At 60.5% G+C, this 19,249-nt stretch overlaps 2 protein-coding genes across 2 annotated transcripts in view; one reads left to right on the plus strand and one right to left on the minus strand.

Annotated features, from left to right (window-relative positions):
• CPAMD8 (C3 and PZP like alpha-2-macroglobulin domain containing 8) overlaps window positions 1-13,903 on the plus strand; it is a 62,544-nt gene extending 48,641 nt beyond the window's left edge. Inside the window, exons 27-42 of the mRNA XM_059696337.1 lie at window positions 453-534; window positions 2,203-2,359; window positions 2,484-2,558; window positions 3,340-3,505; window positions 4,485-4,571; window positions 4,648-4,784; window positions 4,913-5,068; window positions 5,154-5,216; window positions 5,857-6,041; window positions 6,642-6,729; window positions 7,842-7,916; window positions 8,861-8,966; window positions 9,050-9,160; window positions 9,879-10,088; window positions 10,868-10,982; window positions 13,449-13,903. Coding sequence (XP_059552320.1) covers window positions 453-534; window positions 2,203-2,359; window positions 2,484-2,558; window positions 3,340-3,505; window positions 4,485-4,571; window positions 4,648-4,784; window positions 4,913-5,068; window positions 5,154-5,216; window positions 5,857-6,041; window positions 6,642-6,729; window positions 7,842-7,916; window positions 8,861-8,966; window positions 9,050-9,160; window positions 9,879-10,088; window positions 10,868-10,982; window positions 13,449-13,470 — 1,835 coding nt within the window. The 3' untranslated portion in view covers window positions 13,471-13,903. The remainder of the gene's footprint in view (window positions 1-452; window positions 535-2,202; window positions 2,360-2,483; window positions 2,559-3,339; window positions 3,506-4,484; window positions 4,572-4,647; window positions 4,785-4,912; window positions 5,069-5,153; window positions 5,217-5,856; window positions 6,042-6,641; window positions 6,730-7,841; window positions 7,917-8,860; window positions 8,967-9,049; window positions 9,161-9,878; window positions 10,089-10,867; window positions 10,983-13,448) is intronic.
• A 3,211-nt stretch (window positions 13,904-17,114) lies between these two features.
• Window positions 17,115-19,174, minus strand: F2RL3 (F2R like thrombin or trypsin receptor 3). Its single transcript, XM_059696338.1, has 2 exons — window positions 18,817-19,174; window positions 17,115-18,565 (listed from the first exon to the last, which is right to left on the minus strand). The coding sequence occupies exons 1-2, from the start codon at window positions 18,923-18,925 to the stop codon at window positions 17,502-17,504; spliced, it is 1,173 nt and encodes a 390-aa protein (XP_059552321.1). The 5' UTR covers window positions 18,926-19,174; the 3' UTR covers window positions 17,115-17,501.
• Between the last annotated feature and the right edge of the window lie 75 nt (window positions 19,175-19,249).

Here is a 19,249-nt window from a genome sequence, read left to right on the forward strand (position 1 = left end):
GGTGCTGCACACATGGTCCCATTCCTGAGCTGGGTAAAGACACGCAGAAGATCGCTGGAGTGGAATTTCTGAGTCTCGTGATCTCTTCAGTTTGTAATCACTTGCAGGGCTTGCACTGCCCATGCCCCCTGCTGGCCTCGCAATAAGACCTGATGCCCAGCTTGGAGGCCCCCGTAGTTGCCTGACTTCCCTCCCTCCCTCCCTCCTGTCCTCGTCACTCTCCTGCTCTGGTCACTGTGGCTCCTCCATTGGGCGGAGCAGTCCCCACCTCTGGGGATGGAGGGCGGGCGTCGCCCCGAGATGGTGCACATTGGCCAGCCCCGCTGTGATGGGGCAGTTTCCAGGATCCCTGATGTGGCCGTGGCATGGTTTGTGGTTCCCAGGGTGGGACATGGGCCGGCCCGGGCCAGGCCGTTCAGCAGAGGATGCCGTCACCTCTGCTCGCCCCACAGGCTACCAGCGGCAGCTGACCTATAAGCACCGAGATGGCGCCTACAGTGCTTTCGGGGAGCGGGACGCCTCAGGGAGCATGTGGTGAGTCCCACGCCGGCGCTGCCACAGAGGCCTCATCCAGCTCGGCGAGGCCAGGACTCGGGGCCTGACCCCAGGGTGACAAGGAGCCTGCCTGGCAAGTGGAGGCTCTGCCTGGCCCTGGGTGTGGTGTGGGTGGTGGGAGCTACTGTTACTCTTTCTGCTGCTGTGGCCACAGCCCCTGGGACCCGGGGCCCCTGGGACCCGGAGCCCCCAGTTCTCCGGCCTTTTGGGAACAGGTCTGGGCGCTCTGGGCCTCCTTTGGGCCCCCTGGACCTGAGGATGGGGATGGAGAGGTCTGGGTCGGGTGCTCGGGAGGAATGGCCTGGCATCCGGTTTCCCTGGCAAGGGGCTCCCTCTGACTTTTGGAGTGACCAGGGCAGGCCCAGTGGGGGGCTGGGCAGACCCGGGTCTTGTTCCCTGGGATCCTCGGACCATGACAGTCTGTGGATTTGCCCCGGCCACTTTGGGGCTTACAGAGACTGTAGGGCACCCCCAACTGTCCCCAGGGGCCCTCCTCCCAAAGCACCAGCCTGGCGGCACCTGCAGCAGCTGTGGGTGTGGAGATGCCCTGTCCTTAAGCCGACCGCGTCCACTGCACAACCTCGGTGCCTAGGCCCGGGGCAGCAGGACACGCCCGGCTGAGCCCTGCGGTGACGGAGTCGCTCACGTGGCCCCAGACCTGCCCAGTCTCCCATCCCCCAGCAGCCTGTCTACTGTCCCAGTTCTGGTCCCAGGGCCCTGATGTGCTGATGGCCCTTGATGCACGGCCACGGTAACACCGCCCCCGGGTGGCCAGAGCCATTGACCCCTTCTTCAAAAGCTGGCCAAGCCCCAGCAGCCCCCAGGGGCCTCCGCCGGTCAGGAACAGTGAGCTGTGACTCGTTACACACCTTCCCCTGTGGACGCGCACACAGTGAGCAAGACCAGGTGCCCTGTGGTTGCGACGTGACACTCAGAGGCCTCTCCCTCCCCCTCCCCTGTGAAGAGCCCTTTAGGGTGAGGCTACAGGAAGCATAGGCAGCGGCAGCGGCATCCACCTGGAGCTGGGAAAACGGGGCTGTGTCTCTTGTGAGCTGTGTGCCCTTAGACCAGGTGCCCAACCTCTCTGAGCCTGTTTCTCACTATACATCCAGGACCGGGATCCAAGAAACAGTGGGAAGGATGTGGGCGTGCTCAGCCCAGAGCCGGGTATCCATCGGGACGGACCATCTCTCAGTGCTTCTCCCTAAATACTTGACTGGGAGGGTCCAGCCTCGAAGCCTTAAAACTCAGGATCAGTTACCGATGGTTTCCCGGGCACCCGTGCATTCACTTCATGTTCATTCATTCATTCGCTCATCCACTTGTTCACTTAGTGGGTGCTCCTGTGTGCCAGGCCGCGGTCTTAGCTTTCCCATTGATGCACATGGCAGGGGGAGGTGGGGCTGGGCCAGTCTGTAGGAGGGCTTGGGTGCCGGAGAGAGAGGGTCTGGCAAGGAGACTGGCTCCATCACTGGGCCAGCTGGGTGCCCACACACTTCCCCCGAGTGCTCTCAGCCGCCCCGGACGGACGGGCAGACTGGGCTCACCTGTCTAACCGATGAGGAGGTGAGCATCCCCCAGTCCCCAAGCGGGCACGTGGGAGGCGACCCTGCTCTGCACCTCCCAGCCCCTTTGGTCCTGTTTCAGGCTCACAGCCTTTGTCCTGAAGTCCTTTGCCCAGGCGCGAAGCTTCATCTTCATTGACCCCCGGGAGCTGGCGGCCGCCAAGGGCTGGATCGTGCGGCAGCAGCAGGTGGACGGCTCCTTCCCAGCCACAGGCAGGATTCTGAACAAGGACATCCAGGTGAGCGGCCTCCGGGCCTCCTTTCGGACCCTGGCCCTGCCCTGCCTGCTCCCGGTGCTGCCGGGCCGGCCGTGCGGTGAGGGCTGCCCCTCTGGTCGGGGTGCAGCCGAGAATCCCCTTGCAGGGCGGGATCCATGGCGCAGTGCCGCTGACGGCCTATGTGGTGGCTGCACTTCTGGAGACGGATGTGGCCTCGGAGGTGAGCGCAGGGGCCCAGGGGCCCGAGAGATCAGGCGGGAGGAACGGGGGAGGGGTTTCCCCCGCTGGCCTGCGCGGGCCAGGCCTGGGTCTGGGTCCCCTGCCGTGTCATCCCTGGCGCCTGCCCCGGAAGGTACAGGGTACATCTGGACACCACACCTTCACAGCAGCCCCCACGCTCTGTCCTGGTCTGAAGATGGGAAGCTTGGGGAGAGCCTGCCTTCTGCAATTTTCATGACACTAAAGCAGAGTCAGCTTAACTCCACGGCTCCCCCGGTGTCCATGGGAACACATGGCTCACTTGCTAATTCTTAAATGCTTCCAGTCACTCATTTCTCCGTTTAACCATTATTTTGAGGCCGTTTCCCTGAACCTAGCCCATCACTGGGCAATAAACTGGGTCTCCGTCCTCCAGCAACTCACACTGGAGGGTGGGGGTGGGGGTGGGTGAGTGTGAGCAGGGCTGGTGGACTCTCTGGAGGAGGCGACCATTGATTCGAGGCCTTGAAGAGGAGAAAAGCCGAGCAGTGGGTCTCAGAGGCCAGCATGGTGACGAGGGGAGGTGGGTGGGCGGCCAGCGCTCTGCCTGTGTCCCCAGAGCTGCTCTGGGTTGATCTGCTGTGCTCCGACTTCATTCGGGAAATGCTGGCACCAACATAAAAGCAAGGGGCTGTGAGCCACCCAGCGCTGTCCCCTGGCACGCAGGTGGGGGTGCTGGGTGGGGGGTGGGGTGGGGGCAGAGTGATCCCTCAGGGCTGCACTTTCCACACCCCCTCCCCCAGGAGGAGAGGGGTGCCATTGCCAGAGCGAGGCGCTTCCTGGAGTCCAGCGTGGCTCTGGCCTCGGACCCCTACACCAGCGCCCTGACTGCCTACGCGCTGACCCTGCTCCGCAGCCCGGCAGCCGCCGTGGCCCTGCGGAAGCTCCGCAGCCTGGCCATCACGCAGGGTAGGTGTCCCGCGCCTGCCACCCAGGGAACAGTGCATGAACACATGCGACGGGAATAAGGAGGCATCTCGTGCTCACTTTACTTTGTTGGATTATTCACTTATTGCATCTCCTAGTGACGTCATTTGATGACGTGGATTGAGCCTGAGCATCACGTCCTCCCCCCAGGAAATAGGGAACACTGACCCCCACCCCCGTCAGGGAGGACACTGCTCAGGGATCCCCAGCAGAGGGTCCCCCAGGCTTCCTTAAATCACCCCTGGCAGGGGCTGGTCCTCACCCTGCCCCCATCACCGGGTGAGCTTCAGGCAGCCTTTCTGTCTTCAGGGTGTCAGTCTCCCCAACTACAAAATGACTACCCACTGTGCCCCAGGAGTGCCAGTCACCACTGACCTGTGACCTTTCTGAACGCCCCCACACTAGTCCCCTCCCTGTCGTCACTGCCCCCACTCCCGCCTCCCCCCCGTATTCCCAGCAGCCGCGCTGGGGCTGAGCCTCCATCCTGGCTTTCCTGCTCTAGACATCCCCTGGAAAGTTGTTTTTGCTACTTAAGGGGGGAAAAGTTAGAAAGCAAAACTCTGAGAGCAGCCAGCTGGCTGCTTGGTGTCTATTTGGGACTAAATGCAGGGATGGGGGGCCGGGGGGCCTGGTTTGTTCAGGAGTTGAGGGCCTTTCACAGCTCACAGGACGGAGCCTTTGCAAGTGGGGAGTGGCTTCCTGGGACACAACAGGGCTTAGCCAGGAGGGAGGCCATTGGTTAGTGATGCCGCCAGGGGTACAGGAAGGCGGGGTCTGTCATGTAGTTGCCGATCTGAGACAGCCCCAAGGCCCGTCCTGTCCCCGCATGGCTGCCAGGCACCCTCCCCCCACTGGGGCCCAGCCTTTGGGCCTCTTCTTGAGACCACATGCCCTAATGCCCACCCTGGGATGCCAGGCTGAACGCCCTGGGGTGTGGCCCTCATCCGTCCTGGCCTTGCAGACGGGGTCACCCACTGGAGCCTGACGGGTTCCCAGGATCGGGGCAAGGACACCTTCCTGAGCTTCAGCGACGGGGTCCCCCAGGCAGGTACTGCCAGCCCCTCCCCCGCTGCCTGCCCTGGGCCCTGGGGTTTGGGTCCTGGCGGCCACCTCTCCCGTTGCAGTGGTCTCGGCGGATGTGGAGATGACGGCCTACGCCCTGCTGACCTACACCCTCCTGGGCGACGTGGCCGCGGCCCTGCCCGTGGTGAAGTGGCTGTCCCAGCAGCGGAACGCCCTGGGGGGCTTCTCCTCCACTCAGGCGAGCCGGGCAGGGCCAGGAAAGGGGCTCGGGTCTGGGCAGGGTCAGCACTGTCCAGGAGGGGGAGCCGAGGGGCCGCTGGCCAGCCTGGTCGTGGCGCTGAGGGCAGCCTCCCCTTCTGTCCCCAGGACACCTGTGTGGCTCTGCAGGCCTTGGCAGAGTATGCCATCCTGTCCTACGCTGGCAGCGTCAACCTCACCGTCTCACTGGCCTCCACCAACCTGGACTACCAGGAGACCTTCGAGCTGCACAGGGCCAACCGGAAGGCCCTGCAGACGGCCGTGGTGGGTGCTCCCAGGGCTGGGAGTGGGGGCAGCTGCCTGCCCACCCATGTGTGTCTGCGGGGGTCACGGTGTCCTCTCTCCCCAGATCCCCAGCCTCCCCACCGGGCTGTTTGTGAGTGCCAAGGGTGAAGGCTGCTGCCTGATGCAGGTGAGGGTGCTCACAGGGGCATCTGGAACCCGGGACCCTGGGAGGGGTGGGCCGCAGCTCTGAGCTCTGCATGCGGGGTGGGTATGTGAGAGAGACCCCAGGACAGACTGTCAGCACCCCACCGACAGCCCGCCCTGCCCAAGGCAGGGCCCAACGAAGGTGACCACGTGTCCCCTTGGGTATCGGGTCCCTCCAGAAAGATCCGTTTGACTGGCTTCCCCCTGGCCCTCCCTATAGCCCCTCTGTCGCCAGGTCCTGAGGTTTAGCTGAGCTCTGGGCTGGGGCAGGGTGGCCTCACGGGCTCTGGAGAGTGGGGAGAAGGCAAGTCTGCCTGGAGACCTTCGCAGCCTCAGCCTTCCCATCTCTAAAGTGGGAGCCCAGATGGCACCGTGGTCTCAGCGGAGGCAGAAGAGAGAGACCTGGAGGCGGGCAGACCTGGCTTGAGGCCTGTAAAAAGGGGATGGTGGTCTGTTTAAACAGCTTTGGGCATTTCAAGGCTGAATGGAGTAACCGTAGTCCCTGGGACTGTTGTTGATGTCACTGTCATCGTCATCCTGTCCTCTCCCACCTGTCCCTGCCCTGCCCCCCCCCACACACACACTCCCAGAGCCCCCAGACTCGGTCTTCTCACCCCCCCCAGATTGATGTCAGCTACAATGTGCCAGACCCAGTGGCCAAGCCGTCCTTCCAGCTGTTCGTGAATCTCCAGGAGCCCGAGGCTGAGCGGCCCCGGCCCCCAGCACCAGCACCCTCAGCTGACGATGACGACCCAGCAGCCGACCTGCATCACCAGGATTACCGGGTGACCCTGGAGGTGTGCACCAGGTGAGGCCTTCTGCCCTGTGCTTGTGTCAGTCCCAGCCCCCGGACAGAGACGGTATTGGCTGCAAACACCAATGATTTGGGAGCCCAAACGGTGGCACCTGCCCTGACCTGGGCCCCCAGCCTGCTAGTGTCAGAAAGAACTCACTATGTGTGCCACCTGGGCAGGGGCTCGCTCAGGCCTCAATCCTCAGGGAGCCTCCCGACCCTCCCAGGGGTGGTGGCCACTCTGAACCCTCGGACCCGCAGTCTGCAGGTTCCTCTCTGAATGCCAGCCTCCCTCCCGTCACCAACGCCCAGCACAGGGTAGCAGGCCCCAGGGGCCAGTGCCACATCCCCTGTTAAAGAAGGGGAGACGGAGGTCTGGCACTGAGAGTGACTAGGTTCCCCTCAGGCCCAGAACTCTCAGCAAGGCCCTCTCCTTATGGCCTCAGTGTCTCACCTATGAAAGGGGCTGACGGATGACCAGCAAACCGTGTGTGTGCAGATGGCCTGCCAGTGAGGACCAGGGCAGGACGTCAGCCACGTGGGGGTGGGGGGGCAGAGGGGGCCATGAATTCCACGGGGGGCTTGAGTTTGAGCCTGTTCTCCTCTTATCGGAAGGTGGCTGCATGCAGGGTCCTCCAACATGGCTGTCCTGGAGGTGCCCTTGCTGTCGGGTTTGCGGGCAGACATGGAGAGCCTGGAGCAGGTAAGGCGGCTCTGGCAGGCAGAGGCCAGGGGGTCTCTGGTCAGTGGTCCTGCCCAGAGTGCCAGTTCCCAGCACTTCCTAAAATGGGTTGGTTGATGGGTTTTTCCCCCACTTTCTGGGCAGAGTTGGTGCTTTTGGGCTAGCCATTTGCTGAGGGGCCGGTGGGAAGCGGGGGGAGGGGGGGATCTCTGATTAGGTGAGTCTCCCACCAGGACGGCCGGCCATGCAGTGGAGGGCTTCAGCAGACTTGCTTTAAGAGAGACCAGTTTTACGTCCTCTTTTGTGGGGGAGGGGAGGTGCACAAAGTGGGGGACTGTCTTGCCTGGGCCCAAGGTGGTCTACAGTGTGGGGACGGGGTGATCAGGGGGACTGGAAGGAGTGCCAGGGGAAGGAGGAGACCAGCACAGAGGCTCTGGGGCAGGAGTGGCTGAGTGGTTGAGTGTTGACCTATGAACCAGGAGGTCATGGTTTGCTTCCCCATCAGGGCACATGCCCAGGTTGCGGGCTTGATTCCCAGTGTGGGGCATGCAGGAGGCTTGATCCTCAGTGTGGGGCGTGCTAGTGTTAGAAAGAACCCACTATGTGTGCCATCTGGGTATGGGCTTATCAGTGATGTTTCCCTCTCTCTCTCCCTCTCCCTCTCCCTTCCTCTCTGAAATCAATAAAAACAAGCAAACAAACAAAACTGAAAAGAGGTCCCAGGCCAGCAGGGGGGCTGGGTGGGGGGAAGGGTTTTGAATGGTGCGGGTGAGGCAGGAGCTGGTGACAGGGCTCAGCCGGGTCCCTGGGGGACCACAGGGAGACCTGACCCGGGGCTGGAGCTGGATGGGAAGAGGCTGCAGGAAGAGGTGAGGCACGGCTAGGGACAGGGGCTGCCTTGGGTGCCCTCTCCTGGGCTGGGGGGTCCGCAGGGCCTGGGGAGCACTAATTGTCATCCCCTGGACCCAGCCTATAGGGACTTGTTGATGACAGTGGGCAACCCCCCCCCCCCCAGCCTCTGGGGCCCCAGCCTCTCTCCCACTGACCAGTGTGGGCCCCAAAGAGATGGGGGAGGAAGCAAGCATTGCAGGCAGAGGGCCTGGGGGAACCCTGACCTCTGGCTTCCTCGCCAGCTGCTCCGGGGCCAGCATGTGGCACTGAAGAGGTACGAGGTGGCCGGACGCAGAGTTCTCTTCTACTTTGATGAGGTACTTCCCGCCCTCCCCCACCGGGTGGTGGGCAGAGGCCTCCTCAGCACCCACATTGGGGAGGACACAGTGGTCATGGTCCAGTGTGATTCCTCCAATTACCTCGTACCATGAGAAAGAAACCGGGAGAATATATTCAGGCACAGCTGCTGTAGCTGATGGTGTGCCCAGCCAGCTGGTTTGGTGGGAAAAGTGGGGGGTGGATGGAATATAGTATTCAGCCACAAAAAGGAATGAAGCACTGACACAGGTTACAATGTGGATGAACCCCAAAAACGTGCTGAGAGAGGCAGGACACAAAAAACCACATAGTGTGTGATCCCATTTATATGAAACTAGAGGCCCTGTGCACTAATTCGTGCACAAGTGGGGTCCCTCGGCCTGGCCAGTGATCAGGGCCGATAGGGGCCATCGGTTGGAGCATCTGCCCCCTGGTGGTCAGTGTGCATCATAGAGACTGGTCCCGCGGTCGACACGTAGCATATTATGCTTTTATTATCTAGGATGTGCAGAACAGGCAGATCCATGGAGACAGGAAGCAGAGTGGTGTTTGCCAGGGCATGAGGGAAGGGCACAGGGAAGGGGAGGATGGGGAGTGACTGCTTTGGGGACAGGGTTGCCTTTAGGGTGACGAACACTCTGGAACTAGACAGAGGTGATGTCACACACGCTGTGAAGGAACTAAATGTCACACATGGGGGGGAGGGGGCCGCTGCAGGACTGGGGAGCTGAAAGGCCAGCTGAGACTTATTTAGGGGGGATGAAAGGACCCACGAACTGAAATGGGACCAGGTTTCTGTTTCACTTCTCCTGGGTACCCTGAAATCAGCTAGTCTGGGTCCACGCTTTGGGGTGCCAAGGAGCATGGAGGCCGGAGCTCAGGCCCTGGGCCGAATGGACCCAGCCGAGCCCGAGCCCTAGCTGAGCCGCCCGCTGCCCCGCAGATCTCCAGCCAGTGCCTGACTTGTGTGCAGTTCCAGGCGCTCCGCGAGCACGTGGTGGGCAGGACGGCCGCGCTGCCCATCTCCATCTACGACTACTACGAGCCCGGTAGGCCCGCTGCCCTCCCGCACCCAGCACTGCCCCTCACCTGTCACCCCCTCCCATGGTCACCATCCCCCTCGCCCCCGCAGCCTTTGAGGCCACGCGCTTCTACAACGTCAGCGCGCGCAGCCCGCTGGCCCGGGAGCTGTGCGCGGGGCCCGCGTGCAACGAAGTGGAGCGCTCCGCGGCCCAGGGCCCTGGTGAGTGCGCGGGGCTCGCCTGTGGGAGCTGAGATCTGCGGGGAGGGGGCTGGCCTGGCAGAGGGGGGTCGGCGTGGTGAGGCAGGAGCACCCCAGCTTTGTCAGAGGCGCGAGTTGTGGGCTGCGGGGCGGGGCTGAGCGGGGCGGGGCCGTGTGAGACCCGGGCGGGTGGAGAGCCCTGGCCTCCGGCTCCTCCGCAAGGTCTGGGCGGGGCCGGAGGTCCCTGGGGCCTTTGATTTCCCAAACGTCTTGAACTGCTTTTAATTTAAACATTTTATTTTTTTATTTTTAAAATATATTTTTATTGATTTTTTACAGAGAGGAAGGGAGAGGGCTAGAGAGTTAGAAATATCGATGAGAAAGAAACATCGATCAGCTGCCTCCTGCACACCCCTACTGGGGATGTGCCCGCAACCAAGGTACATGCCCTTGACCGGAATCGAACCTGGGACCCTTGAGTCCGCAGGCCGACGCTCTATCCACTGAGCCAAACCGGCTTTGGCAAATTTAAACCTTTAAAATTTTTAAATTTATTTTAGTAAGCACTGTGCAGATACTTGAACGAAATTACACTAGATTAAGGCTCAGAGCCCCGGGGAACCGCAGCGACCGGCCCCCACACCCGGAGAGGGGCGGCCCCGCCCTCAGGCTCGTCGGAGACGCAGGCGGTGGGGAGTTGGGGCGCCCTGGGCTCCGCCGACTTGGCCTCGTTCCCCAGGTTGGTCCCCTGGCGAGCGGAGCCCCGCGGCTGACCCGAAGGAGGAGGCGACCATCGCGCGCTGCCACTGCACCCGGGACTGCGGCGCCCGCGGGGACCCGGTGTGCGGCTCGGACGGCGTGGTCTACAGCAGCGCCTGCCGCCTGCAGGAGGCCGCTTGCCGCAGGGGCCTGAGGCTGGAGCCCGCGCCCCCCGGCCGCTGCTCCCTCGGTGAGGACCCACGTGCGCCTCGGGGATCCTGCCTCCCCCAGGAGTGCCTCACCCCCTCCCTGTCACGCTCTCTTCTCTCCATCTCCTCCTCCCCAGCACCCGCCCCTCCTCCGTATCACCCGCCCCTCCTCCCCAGCCCCTCCCCCTTCTCTCCATCACCTCCTCCACCGTGTCCTGCATCACTCACTCCCCTCCCCTCCCCTTCCTCTCCCCTCCCTTCCCCTCCTTTTCCCTTCTGGTCACTGCCTGGTTGAGCAGCCCCTGCTACCACTTCTTTGGCGAGGACCTCTCTTTCCCTTGTTCCTGTTTGTCTGAGCCCCCTCTCTGCCCCCCCACCCCCCCCCCCCCACACACATCTGAGTCCCCTCCTCCCACTTACTTATTTCCCCTCTCCATTTCCCAGCTTCCTACTTTATCCCTCACTTCCCTCCCTCCCCTACCGCATGGGTCCCTCCCCCTGCGGAACCAGGCTCCTGTCTCTCCCCCTTCCCTTCACCTTTCCCCATTATTTGTGGCCCCATCTCCCCCTCCCTCCATCTCTCTGTCCCTTTGGCTTCCTGTCCTCCCCCACCTCCGCTCCTGGCCTCCTCCAATCTCCTCCTCCCCCGCCCCTTCCTGCATCTCCCCACCTCTGACCTGTGTCCCTTCCCCTTTCTCATGACCTCTCACCTCCTGTCTTGCTCTGGGCCATGCAGCTCCTCTCCTGTCCGCTGGGCTGGCTGCCATTCAGGCCCCCTCCATCCAGCACCCTTTACCTACTGAGTCCCCCTTCTTTCCAGAGCAGCCGATGCCAGCCTCTGCTTATAACTACAACTACGGCCCGGTCCCCCTGGACTCTGGGCCCCTGTCAGCCAACCATGAGGCCCTGGACTTGGAGGAGGAGGCGGAGGACAGGTGAGCGCTGGGTCTGCCCCCACCTCCTCCACTAGCCCTGGATCCAGGCAGGGATGGGAGTGACAGCAGAGGGGTCAGCCTTCTGGGGTTTCCAGGACAAGTGGGGGATCCTGTCTCCCCCACCCATGTTCATCCGGCACAGAGACCAGCCTGTCTGCGGGGTGAGGCTGAGTGAGCCCTCCCAGGGAGGACTAGACCAGGACAGACCTGTCCCTGAGACCCACTGGGCTTGGGACCCTGTCCAAGAAAATATTCATGCCCAGCTGGCGTGGCTCAGTGGATGGAGCTGGAGGTCACCGGTTCTATTCCCAGTCAGGGGTCAGGGCACATGCCCAGGTTGCTACTCCATCCCCAGTGGGGTCAGGCAGGAGGCAGCGGATCACTGATGTTTCTATCTCTCTCTCCCTCTCCTTCTCCCTCTCTTTAAAATAAAAAAACACATTTCAAAAAATAAAGAAAAGAAAAAGAAAATATTCACAACACAAGGAAGGCTCTATTTAAGGGGGGGTTATTGAGATAGGTAGAGGGAGTCTTGCAGTGGGGAGAGAGAGAGGACACAACTCCGAATATAAGAAGTGGGGATTTATAGCCAGGGAGCAGGGCAGTGGGTGAGTGGATGGAAAATTACTAAGAGGAAACATCAGGGGTAAGAGGGAATCTGGCTAAACCAACCCAACAGGATTCTTGCTGAGGGCAGGCTGGGTTATCAGACATTGTCCCCTGGGGTGTGGATGGGGGCGGGAGAGGCACCTGACAGATGTGAGGGTGATCAGATATGGACGGTGGGGATTCGGGCTAAACCCACTTAGTGGATTCTTGCAATTGGACAGAACCGGACGAACACAGCAGTCCAAAGCCAGAGACCTAGTTGGAAAAGAGCCCAGAGGAGCCAGCGTGGAGATGGTCAGGGAGAGAGCCTTTGTCACCCCAGTGGAAGTGGTCAGACCAGAGAGCGCGGTGGGGTGAGGCTGGGAGGGGGCTTCTGAGCAGACTTCCCGGAGGAGGCCTATCTTTTGGGGGTGACTTACAGCAGACTCAGCAGCTCAGCGATGTGTCAGGTGCTCGGGGCTGGTGCACCATCAGGCCTCGGGCTCTGTCTTCTGAGCCCTGACTTCCTCGAAGGGAGTCTTAGCCGCCCCACACCAGTGGCAAAGGCTGCTTCTGACCCCACTCAGCAAAGCCCGCAAGAGCTCCCGAGGGGCGTCATTCTACGTGCCTTTCATATCATGATTGACAGGCTGGGTTTAAGGCTACTGCTGGAATATTTTTGTTTTGTCCCATCTGTTCCTCCCTTCACACTCTCTTTTGGATTAATTGAATTTTTTTTAGAATTCCATTTTAATTTAGCGAGTGTCCTTTTAGCCTTATTTTTGTTAGTGGTAGCTCTGGGGCCGGGTGGGGATTACCATATACATCCTTAAGCTTTTCATTATACTTGGGGCGACTATTGTACCACTTTGCCAAAAATGTATCACTCTTGAAGGTGTGTGTCTCCGTTTTTCGTCCTCACCCAACCTCCAGGCTGTAGCTGTTGTATATACACTGAACTCTCCCAATGTCGACACCCCCCCCCCCTCGGATCTGCCCCCTTTCTCCAGTGCCTCCCAAGGGGTCTGCTTTCACTTCTGTTTTGGAGAGGGGATTTTTGTCAAACTTTTTAAATGTTTTTATTGATTTTTGAGAGAGAGAGAGGAAACGAGAGGGAGAGAAATACCGATGTGAGAGAGAAACATGGATCGGTTGCCTCCTGCACACGCTCCAACCGGGCATCGAACTTGCAACCTAGGTATGTGCCCTGACTGAGAATCGAACCCGCAACCTTTTGGTGTATGGGATGATGCTCCAGCCAACTGAGTCACCCGGCCAGGGCCAGTCCGCCCATCTTACTGCTCTGTCACCACATCCACATGCGCTCATTTGCAACCGAGCCTGCACGTTCCCCTCACGTGTGGAGTTGTGTAACCACGACCCCAGTCAAGACACAGAACAGCTGACACCTCCAGGACCCGTGTTTCACAGCCACCCTCATCACTGCCCCCACCTCCCCTCCTCAGCCTCATCGGTTCTCCCTCTGTAATTTTGCCATTTCAGGAATGCTATGTCAACGGAGCTGTAGAGTAGGCAACCTTTGGAGACTGGCTTTCTCACTCAGCAGAGCTCCCTTTCCATCCATCGTGTGGTTTTTGTGTATCAATAGTTCCTTTTCACCGCTGAGTTGAGGCCCTCAGGTGGTTTTTCCGTTTGTGAAGCCCTGTCCCATCTTTGTGGCCCAGTAGGGTGGGCAGGGGCCTGCGGGGCTGGGTCCCCTAGGGGAGGTGCTGCTGTGTCCATGGGCAGGGCAGTGGCTGAGCCACGTGCAGGCCGGTGGAGGTGGAGGCCTGCGGAGGAGGCGGGACCCGGGAAGAGCTCACCGGGCCCCTCAAGACCTGGCAGCCCACACCCTTTTTCTCCTTCTCTCCCCGTCAGTCAGAGCGGCTTCTCTTCCTAATGCTCAGAGCAGGACCGGATCTGGCTGCTTCCTGTTCCTGTCCACCCCGCGGGAAGGAGCCCACTGGCTGCAGAGCTCCCTTGATTGCCTGGTGGCCGGTGGCCCCACCTCCCAGTGAACCCCCTACACCCAACTGCAGAGACCTGACTGCCCCATGGATGACTGGCCTCCTGGGGGGCCAGCCCCCACCTCCGCCAAAAGGAAGGCCTTGGGCGGTGGCTAGAGGCCCGTCGACCCCCAACTCCACAGCTGCAGCTGGAGCTCGGGGCACCCAGCCTCCATCCCAGGGCTGACGCCCCTTTCTGCGGACCAGAGCAGCTCCCTCAGCTGGACATTCTGCTCCAGGGAGAAGGGATGTTTCCGGGAAGAATTCATGGCCCAAGTGCTGTTTCTGCGAGGACAGGACTCTGGATAAATCAAGGACGCATCCGTATCCGTGCTCTCGTTGGCATCTTGGAAATGAAACAGGCTGCCTTTCTCCAAAATGCAAAGCCCGGCCTCCCTTTGGGGAACCCGGGCCCCAGGCCCCCCCGAGCACCTCCCCAGACCCAGGCTCGTACCAGGATGGTCGCAGTCCCCGCACACACCGCCCAGTCTTGCCCCAGGGGCGCCTGATGCTTAGTGTTGGGCAGATGCACTTAGATCTTACTGCTGTCAAGGCCTCACCCCAGAGCCCCACGTCCCCTGGCACCCCGCCTGGAGGTCCATCCCCCTCCACAGCCCCAGGGAGGGGGGTGCCCCAGCTCCACAACCCACTGAAGCTGCAAGCTCAGACCTTCCTGCCAGGACTCCAGCTGGGCTCTGATTCCTTTCTGTAAGCCTCTCCCATCCGCCTGCCTCCCCACCCCCACCCGGCCCCCACGTGGTATTTATTTCAGACCAACCCTCCGAGCAGCACAGAGCCCCTCCAGGGCCCGAGGTGGCTGCCCCGCCAGGAGGTCTCTGGTGCAGCACCAGCAGTGAGTGTCCCATGCCCCTGGCCCCCCGCCCCCGCCCATCTACAAGGGACAATTCACTGGACGAGCCCCGTATTTCACGCACTAGAGGCTGCTGGTATAATAAAAGCTCGTTTCCACGGTCGCCTTGGTGGGGGCCAGCCCCAAAAGCTTGAGGCCCAGTTCCCATCTGGCCCCCAGACCTCTGTTCCTTCGTCCACAGCCCAACCTTCCAGAGCAGGTGGCGGGGAGGGTGCTGCACACGTGCACCCCAAGATTCCCGCGCATTTGTAAGAAATGACACCAATACAGAGTTCCTAGTACCCCCACCAGAGTCCCCCAGGGTAACACCTTAGAAAGCTAGTACTTCACACACCAGGCTACTGGTGATCTTACACTTCCCCAGGTGTGCGTGTGTGTGTGTGTGTGTGTGTGTGTGTGTGTGTGTGTCTCTCTCCCTGGGCTGCCCCCTCACCAGCTCCCTTTCCCCCAGACCAGAGACAGGCCCAATGTGAATCCAGGATGACACCCATCCCCTGTGCCTTAGGGGGCTTGCTAACCCCACAGCTGCTGCCTCAGCGGCTGCTGATAACCCAGGCTGCCCTCAGGAGAGAAGAGAGTGGCTGCTGCCTTTCCCGTGTGGCATCCCCCTCCCATTCAGTTCAGAACAGCTGTAAACAGCTGGGGGTGGGGGTCTGAGACTGAAGCTCCTGCGCCCAGATGCACAGCGTCCCCCCTTTAGTTCCCTCGCCCCTGGTCCTGATGGTGGGGAGTTAACATCAAATGAGAAGAGAAAGCAGGAGTCAGGTTAAAGGGAAGAGGTGACATCTTGCAGCCAGGGGACAGCAGGAGACTGAGCCTGTGGCTCCCAGTGATGGGTTGCATGAGGCTTTGGGGAGCAGAGTGGGGGTTTCCACAGTGATTGCTCAGGAGACACCCTGAACCCTGGAGCTGGAAGCTGGGCTTCTGAGAACAAGAACCTCTGACCAGGTTCCCCCTGCCTGGGCCGCCGGAGTGGAGGGGCTGAACCTTCTCCTGGAGGGGTTCTTGGGCGGGTCCAGGGCACCATCAGCCTGTCTCACCCCCACCTGGACACGAGGGAGCTGGCGGGCCTGGGAATCTGCATTTTGCCCGGTTTGGCTTCCTGGGGCCGCTGTCACCAAGCACCACAAACCAGGTGACTTAAAACAACAGACATTTATTGTCTCAATCCTGGAGGCCAGAAGTCTAATATCAGGTTGTGGGCAAGGCTGGGTCCTCTGGAGGGCCTGAGGGAGCATCCCTCCCAGGCTGCTCTCCCGGGTTCGGTGGCTGCCAGCAACTCTTTTTTTTTTTTTTTTTTTAAATATATTTTTTTATTGATTTTTTTACAGAGAGATAGAGAGTTAGAAACATCGATGAGAGAGAAACATCAATCAGCTGCCTCCTGCACATCCCCCACTGGGGATGTGCCCACAACCCAGGCACATGCCCTTGACCGGAATCGAACCCGGGACCCTTCAGTCCGCAGGCCGACGCTCTATCCACTGAGCCAAACCGGTTTTGGCAGCCAGCAACCCTTGTGCTTAGCGTGTGGCCTCAGTCTCTGACTCCACGGTCACACAGCCTTCTTCCCTGTGTTTCTGTGTCTTCTTAGAAGGACACTAGTGGCCCGGTGCATGGATTTGTGCACATTAAAGGGAAATTAATTAGAAGAAATATTTTAATATCGCTATTTGCCCTTTCTGTATAATAGAAGTGTCACCAAATTCACAATTGACAATGACATCGAAACACACGTGTGCAATTGGCGCCAGCGAGAGCTTTATATCTATCGTGCATATGCGAGTCAAGTTAGCCTTTTCCTGTATAATAAAAGGGCATTATGCAAATTGACCCTAACAGCAGAATGATGAGGAACAACTGGTTGCTATGACGTGCACTGACCACCAGGGGCCAGATGCTCAACACAGGAGCTGCCCCTTGGTGGTCAGTGCGCTTCCACAGGGGGAGTGCCGCTCAGCTAGAAGCCGGCTCATGGCTGGCCAGCACAGTGATGATGATGGGAACCAGCGGGCCTAAGCCATTAGTTGGACATCCCCCGAGGGCTCCCGGGCTGCCAGAGGGATGTCTGACTGCCAGCTTAGGCCTGATCCCCCCAGGGAGCAGGCCTAAGCCAGCAGGTGGACATCCCCTGAGAGGTCCTGGACTGCCAGAGGGCATAGTCCAGGCTGAAGGACCCACCACCCCCCGAGTGCAGCAACCCAGCAGTAAATATCAACATGAAGCAGATTATTATTGTAGATCACACAGGGAGAACGAAGGGTAAAATATTTAACTGCAGCAGTGTTTGACTATATTCTGCGCAGTGAGAAAACCTGAACTCATTTTCAAGGCCCACCATTTCTTCTTTTCAGTTTCTAAGCTTTCTAAATCTCCATTTTCTGGCTAATGAAAAGAAAATAGGATTCCACCAAGTCTCCTCTCTACCTACCCCAGGACTTCTGTGAGGATCAAATGAGATGAGGCATGGGAAAACGCTTCACAGACATTTGGTTTCAGTGTAAAATGATTCCACCTGGCTATCAAGCAAGTCATGTTCCTGGGCTGAAGAAACTGCAGGAGGCTAGCTGCTAGGGAGAGAAGCTGGGTGTTGCTATGTGGCCTCATTACCTGGCACCCACGGTAATGTTTCCGGGCTGGGCTGGGCTGCGTTTTGTGCCATGGGGTCCCGGCAGCAGCGGCTGCGATTTGGTGGGGTGTCGCTCTGGGTGGTGGCAGGGCCTGTGTCCCACTTGGGGGAGGCCGAGTGTTGCTTTGTGGGCACCAGGTCCGTGGTGCTGTTTCTCTGTGTGCCTCACGGCAGCTCCTGCATTGAGCATCTGCCCCCTGGTGGTCAGTGTGCGTCGGATGGTCGGACACTTTTTTATATATAGATTAGTCATGACAGGTTTAGGGCTGATCCTACATCAATGTGACCTCATCTTAACTAATTACCCCTGCACAGACCCTATTTCCAAACAAGCTCATTAGAGGTTCCTGAGGGACATGAATTTGGCGGGAGGCCCATTCAACCCAGTCCAACCCCTCTTTGTTGCTCTGCCTCCTGAGAGGCTGTCAGATGAGCGATGAGGACCTGGTGCCTGTCCCCGGGTTGCCCCTCTCCTTGGAGACCGTGGTGGAACTTGGCAACCAGCGGAGCAACCCTTCCCGCACCTTGTCCCTGAATTCGGTCGACACGTAATAGTAGACGAAGGGGTCCACGCAGCTGTTGAGGGTGCTGAGTGCCAGGCTGGGCACGTAGGCAGCGTACAGGTTCCCCCAGGTCTCCGAGCCTGGGTCCGAGTAGTGCAGCAGCAGCAGCACATTGCTGGGCGCAAAGAAGGCCAGGGCCGAGGCCAGCACCAGCGCAATCAGCCTTAGCGCGTGGCTGTAGCGCTGGCCTCCAGCGGCCAGTGCACACAGGGTAGCCCCGTAGCAGAGCAGCATGGCCAGCAGGGGCAGGAGGCAGCCAAACACGGCCAGGCAGACGAAGGTGGGTCGCCAGTAGGAGTCCTGGGTACCTGTGGGATGTGCGTCGTGGCACAGCACATGATCCGATTGTGACACCTGGTAGGTCTGCCGCTGCAGCCCCAGGGGCAGCACCAGGGTGGCCGCCACCAGCCAGGCCAAGGCGCAAAGCCCAGTGGCCAGGCGCTGGCCTCGCAGGGTGCGGGCCCGCAGTGGATGTACCACGGCCAGGTAGCGGTCCAGGCTGATGGCAGCCAGCAGTAGCACAGAACAGTACATATGGCCATAGAGTGCGGCTATGTCCAGGCGGCAGGCGGCCTCGCCAAAGGGCCAGCGCTGGCCCCGAAGATGGTAGACAATGCGGGGTGGCAAGGTCAGGGCCAGCAGCAGGTCGGCAGCTGCCAGGTTCATGAGCAGCACCGTGGATGGCAGCCGAGGCACTCGCGTGGCCAGCACCCACAGTGCCAGGCCGTTGGCAGGCAGCCCCACCACCAGGACCAGCCCATAGAGAGCGGGCACCATCCTTGTGGGCACCCAGCCCAGCAGCAGCGCCCGTGAACTTTCCGAAAGCTCCAGAGTGTAGCTGTGGTTGGCACAGGGCCTGCCGGGGAAGGTGCGAGTTATGCAAATTGTTGCCCCCTGGGGTTTGGTCCAAGGTTCCAGCTGGCCATCTGGGGGAGGGAACGGGGATGGAGGCGTCATCTCCTGCCTTTCAACCAGCCCTCCTGCTGGATGGTCCCCAAACAGGGGCTACAACCCAGGCCCCAGCTCACAGGAGCCACCCCCCCAGGTTGGTGGGACAGAGTTGGACATGGAAACCCTTTCCCCGTGGGCTCAGGGCTGAGCTGGAGGGCCCCCCAGTCCCGTGTCCTTCCGCCCATCATGCTCCCCCAGTCCCAAGGCAGCACCTGGAGTCACTCACCATCTCCTCCCCCTGTGCTCCAGCCTTCATCGTAGACACTGGGGGTTGGGGTTCCACCCTCCAGGCTGAATCCCAGGGCCAGGGGCCACAGCAGCAGGAGCGCCCACATGCTATCAGGGCCGGGCGCCGGCTGCTCTGGGCTTCAGCCAACTGGCCTTGGGCTTCCTATCTGCTGGACCCCCACCCCCAGCTTCCTGAGTGGAGGCGGGGGAGCGGACAGGGCCAGTGAGATAAACCAGCCCCTGCCCCCAGCCAGCCTGTGGGAGGCCCACGGATGACCTAAGTGGCCTGGTGGCGGGGGCCACTTTGTCTGGCAGCGGTGCCTCACGGGGTACAAGTGCTGGGCCAGTGAGATGGGGAGGAAGTCTCAGGCTGCAGCAGCCCCACCACCCCCTGTCCAGACCAGGAAGCCTGTGTGGGCTAAGTGGCCACT

This window comes from Myotis daubentonii, chromosome 5 (genome assembly GCF_963259705.1).
Source record: "Myotis daubentonii chromosome 5, mMyoDau2.1, whole genome shotgun sequence".
Taxonomy (NCBI): domain Eukaryota; kingdom Metazoa; phylum Chordata; class Mammalia; order Chiroptera; family Vespertilionidae; genus Myotis; species Myotis daubentonii.

Excerpts from the sequence above, each read along its gene's own strand:
- F2RL3 (XM_059696338.1), bottom strand. The coding sequence starts at position 18,925 with ATGTGGGCGCTCCTGCTGCTGTGGCCCCTGGCCCTGGGATTCAGCCTG. Across the intron at positions 18,566-18,816 it reads GAGCACAGGGGGAGGAGATG|ATGGCCAGCTGGAACCTTGG; the intron begins GTGAGTGACTCC and ends TCCCTCCCCCAG.